This window comes from Sinocyclocheilus rhinocerous, unplaced genomic scaffold (genome assembly GCF_001515625.1).
Source record: "Sinocyclocheilus rhinocerous isolate Xijiao unplaced genomic scaffold, SAMN03320098_v1.1 scaffold1402, whole genome shotgun sequence".
Classification (NCBI taxonomy): Eukaryota; Metazoa; Chordata; class Actinopteri; order Cypriniformes; family Cyprinidae; genus Sinocyclocheilus; species Sinocyclocheilus rhinocerous.
Window position 1 is genome coordinate 109,780 of NW_015640486.1, and position 4,453 is coordinate 114,232.

Sequence of the window (4,453 nt, forward strand, 5' to 3'; positions counted from 1 at the left end):
TCGAGTTCCATATGCAAATTACCATGCTTCCACACAAAGGGTCATAAACTCCCCAGTATTTCCAAACTCCCACTTGGGATTCCGGCCTTTCTCATTGGACAAGCCCATCTTGAGAGGCGTGAATCTTCTCAGACCTAAAGGCCTCACATCAGTGACCCGTCCCGGAGTCGGTGGTTTGGTTGAATTCTGAGAAGATGAAAATGTGAGCTACAACGCTCCAGGACTCCCTACATTTTGTGCAAGGCCTCGGGCCTTGACTTTCCATTCACCAAGATAATCTGACTCAAACTGGTTCTTTTCCATCAACCAACTTCAGCAAACATCAACTTGAGCCTTCAGATTGCATCAGGAATCTCTGTCAGACAGACGAGACGTGCAAGTATCAAACTTAGTCTTATTAATTGATACATTAGGTATCATTTGCACCTTTTTACAAAGGTGTGTTTGAACTAAGAATCTGATGTTCCCTTCAGGCTGTAAATCTGCTGAATATGCAAATGGTTCCATAACTTCATTCCTTATTTCTCTCCTCTTTACTGCTTAAGCTTTAACCCTTTCATATACCAACTGTATGCGTGTGTGTGTGTGTGCGTGTGTGTATGTAAGACTAGTTTAAGTGTTTATATAGTTAATAAAGTCTTACTTGTATTACACTTGACGTTGTTCATTGTTTGCTCATAACTGGAGTCACTTAATCATGCAGATTTATGCTACAGGCTCTGTGTAGAGTTGTACAGTAAGAAAGTTATTTCCCTTAACCAGGAAATTAACGTTCTTAGAATTGACAGACAGTTGACCCTGAGAGGTCAAGTAAATATCTACAGCGGATCTAAATATTTATAATTAATTATAACTAGTTATGATTAATTATTCATATTTCCCCATGAGCTGATTCGCTACAGTTAACTGTTAATAATCGGTTAACAAGCGTCGGTTGTCGGTTAGGAAAAATAACCGAAATGAACATCCCTAGTCAAGGCTGCCAGATAGAAATGAGGTTGACTGGCAAACTGAAGAACCAACAACAGACACCGTTCATTTGTTTAGTGGTCATGATGACTGTGCACATAAAATGCTGGTAATGTTGTGACTTTTCTGCACCTCAGAGCAAAGCTGGGAATGCCACAGTTTCTAAGTCTGGAAGCACAAAGTCTTTTACGAATGCTCTTCAAAAGAAATCCAACGAACCGTTTAGGTAAGTCACCTGTTGTGTGAATGAAAACACTAGGCCAGGGCTTGTTGAATTGTAATGGAAACCGACTGTGGTGTACTCTGTTCCAGGAGCGGGTCCTGACGGAGTGGAGGAGATCAAACGACACGCGTTCTTCTCCACCATCGACTGGAATGTGAGTATATCTCTTATCCCAGCATTACACACTTCTCTCAGTGCAGTGCCCTGTCCTCCATCACTGAGCCAGATCCTGCTGTGTTTGACTAATGATCACCGTCAGGAGCGTCTGAGAGACCAAACGCTGATGCACTGACCATGAAGAGAGAGAGAGAGAGCTTCATCAGTACAACCCGCCTCAGTCACAGATTACAGTTAGTCAGCATCAGATCAGAATGAGACCGTTCACGTTCCTGCTCTTACTTTTTTTTTTTAGCAAAACTGTGAATTGTCTTTTCTGCTGAAACATACCACATGTGCATATGGCTTTGTGTCATTTTTCTGTATTGCTTCATACATTTAAAAGTTCAGATGGACTTCACTTTTTGTCCAGTTTGATGAATAAAATCATTTTGAGACCGTCAAGCATTTGACTCTGCTGGAGTAGCTCAGCAGCGCATCAGAAATGGAGACGTCCGTCGACTGAAGGCACATCATGACAGCTGCAGGCAATTTCAGAGAGAACTGATAGCAATCAAAGTGATTTCATTCTGATGCACTGCTTCACAGCAGCCTTGTTGTGTCAGAGCATCCTAACCCATTAATCCTATGACTTTGTTTGCACATAGTGTCAAAACTGAGCTCGATAATGTGCAATAATGCTACTTCTAATCTTGTGAAATTCCCAGAGCTGATGTACCGGTGTTTCTTAACAGGTACGGATCACATATAAGCGCTAAACCGAAAAATGTGTTTAAATTTGCATAGTCTGTACATGTAAAAGCATCTTATTTTATTCCAAAGGGAAAAAAAAATCTTTATAATCTTCAATTAAAATGTAACTTGCGTGGCTCTTTCTTTTAGGTCACTGTTGTAGGTAATGCAGCCTTTCTGAAATTGTAATTTCGGCTTGTTAACATGAATGTAAATGAAGATTGCATGACATGATGAAAAGTAATGCCAAATAAGGAAAGATTTGAAAAGCAAATGTAAGAGATGCTTTGACTGCAAGCTTGCGTTCAGCTCTGACTCATTGTCATTAGAAATAAAATCCAGTCCAGATTGTGTTGCTACACTCAGAAATCCATGGGTTGTTAATGCCGTTTCTTGTTGAATTCAGTCTGGCTAATGGTCAGCCTTTACCTGTTTGTATGTGTCAGTTTAAGTATATTTTATATGAGTAGCATGTGTTTGTTTGTGATTGTAGAAACTGTACCGAAGAGAACTTCAGCCTCCATTCAAACCTGCTACAGGGAGACCAGACGACACCTTCTGCTTCGACCCAGAATTCACAGCCAAAACTCCCAAAGGTGCAATAGAGAGACCACACGAGAGCGAGTGCTGATGTATTCAGGTATTCCTGCTTGACTTGTGTTTTGTGTGTGTGTTGGACAGATTCTCCAGGCATTCCCCCCAGTGCAAACGCTCACCAGCTCTTCAAAGGCTTCAGTTTTGTAGCTCCAGTCTCTCTGGAGGACAGCAAAAGTGCCCCGCTAGTCAACATTCTCCCCATAGTGCAGGTAAATCACTCATCTATCTCTCTGTATTTCAGTGAGCTGTGTATGTATTGTTTATGTGTGTGTGTGTGTGTGTGTGCGGTGTCAGATGCACGGAGGCTCGGCTCAGTTTGTAGACGTGTACGAGCTGAAGGAGGACATCGGCGTGGGTTCCTACTCCATATGCAAGCGCTGCATACACAGGGTCACCGCCATGGAGTTTGCTGTGAAGGTGAGACACTTTGAGCCGTGTGTAGAATTAATACCTGTTGCGTAGTTCTGCGTCTGCGACTAAATCTCCTGCCTAGTCAAAAAGTCTTGATTTGCTCAGGCATTTTTAGCTTTTAAGATTCATGTTTGTTAATTAGCCTAATTATTACTGCAGGCATGAACTATCATGTTTATGGTCTTTTCTGGCAGGATAAGCTAAATCCCACACTGCCGACAGTAATTGACCTAACTGTATATATCTGTTTGTAATTATGCAGTAAAATATTATATGTGATCTGGGATTATTAGAAGAAACTGCACCATGCAAAATCTTGCTTTGGAGGACAGTGCTTGGAAATATTTCACGTTTTCAAGTCCATTCATTCATCTTGTTATATCCGATAATCACAATGTTTTGTGCTTTGTTACTTTTAATCAGCTTTCAAATTCAAATTTCAAAAAATACAAACTATAAATGTGGCTTTGACGCTCTGAGGCGTTTGCTGGTGCACCGATCATCTGTTCCTCTTTACTACTAGTTATAGCAAAAAATAAACACGAATGAACATCAGAAAAGTGTTGAAAGAAATTTGACACTCAATTTTTTTTCCGCCACAGAAAGACGTCAATAAAACACGTGAACAATGTCATGTAAAGTCACATTTACCTCAGGAAAGACATTCATTGTACATAAATTATAGTCAGCTAGAAAAAAATAGCTCTAGAGAGAAGCTTTGTATTACATTCATTATATGTGACTTTGGACCACAAAACCAGTCATAAGGGTCAATTTCTTTTAAATTGAGATTTATACATCTGACAGCTGAATAAATAAGCTTTCCATTGATGTATGGTTTGTATAGGACAATATTTGGCTGAGATACAACTATTTGAAAATCTGGAATCTGAGGGAGCAAAAAAAATCTAAATATTGAGAAAATCATCTTTAAAGTTGTTCAAATGAAGTTCTTAGCAATGCATGTTACTAATCAAAAATTAAGTTTTGATATATTTACTAGAGCCCGACCGATATGGGTTTTTTGGGGCCGATACCGAAACTGATATTAGGGGGTAAAAAAAAAGTCCGATATCGATATATCGGCCGATATTCTTTGTGTATATTATAGTACATGAAAGTGTTGACTGGTGACACTATCTCGCAAATGCGCCGGCGGATCTCCACCAAATTGGGGGATCCCTTCAGCTCGAGGAGCCCTCTCGAACGCCACCCTCCGCGTGTCTGTAGCCCCCCGGGATCGCTAGATCGGTCGGCATCGGACCGCGAATTTAACCACCCATAACACACGAACCCCGGGGCTATCGACGCGGGGGTGGTCTCATTCGAAAGAGGGCCTCTAGACATACACTCGATTCGCGTTCGAGAGGGTTCCTCGAGCTGAAGGGATCCCCCGAATTTGGT

The 4,453-nt window shown here is 41.1% G+C and overlaps 1 protein-coding gene across 1 annotated transcript in view; it reads left to right on the forward strand.

Moving 5' to 3' along the window:
• Positions 1–4,453, forward strand: part of LOC107753223 (ribosomal protein S6 kinase alpha-6-like) — a 27,746-nt gene that overhangs the window by 17,347 nt on the left and 5,946 nt on the right. The window contains exons 11-15 of the mRNA XM_016569346.1: positions 1,107–1,195; positions 1,282–1,346; positions 2,535–2,637; positions 2,723–2,847; positions 2,933–3,055. Of these exons, the coding sequence (XP_016424832.1) occupies positions 1,107–1,195; positions 1,282–1,346; positions 2,535–2,637; positions 2,723–2,847; positions 2,933–3,055 (505 nt within the window). The remainder of the gene's footprint in view (positions 1–1,106; positions 1,196–1,281; positions 1,347–2,534; positions 2,638–2,722; positions 2,848–2,932; positions 3,056–4,453) is intronic.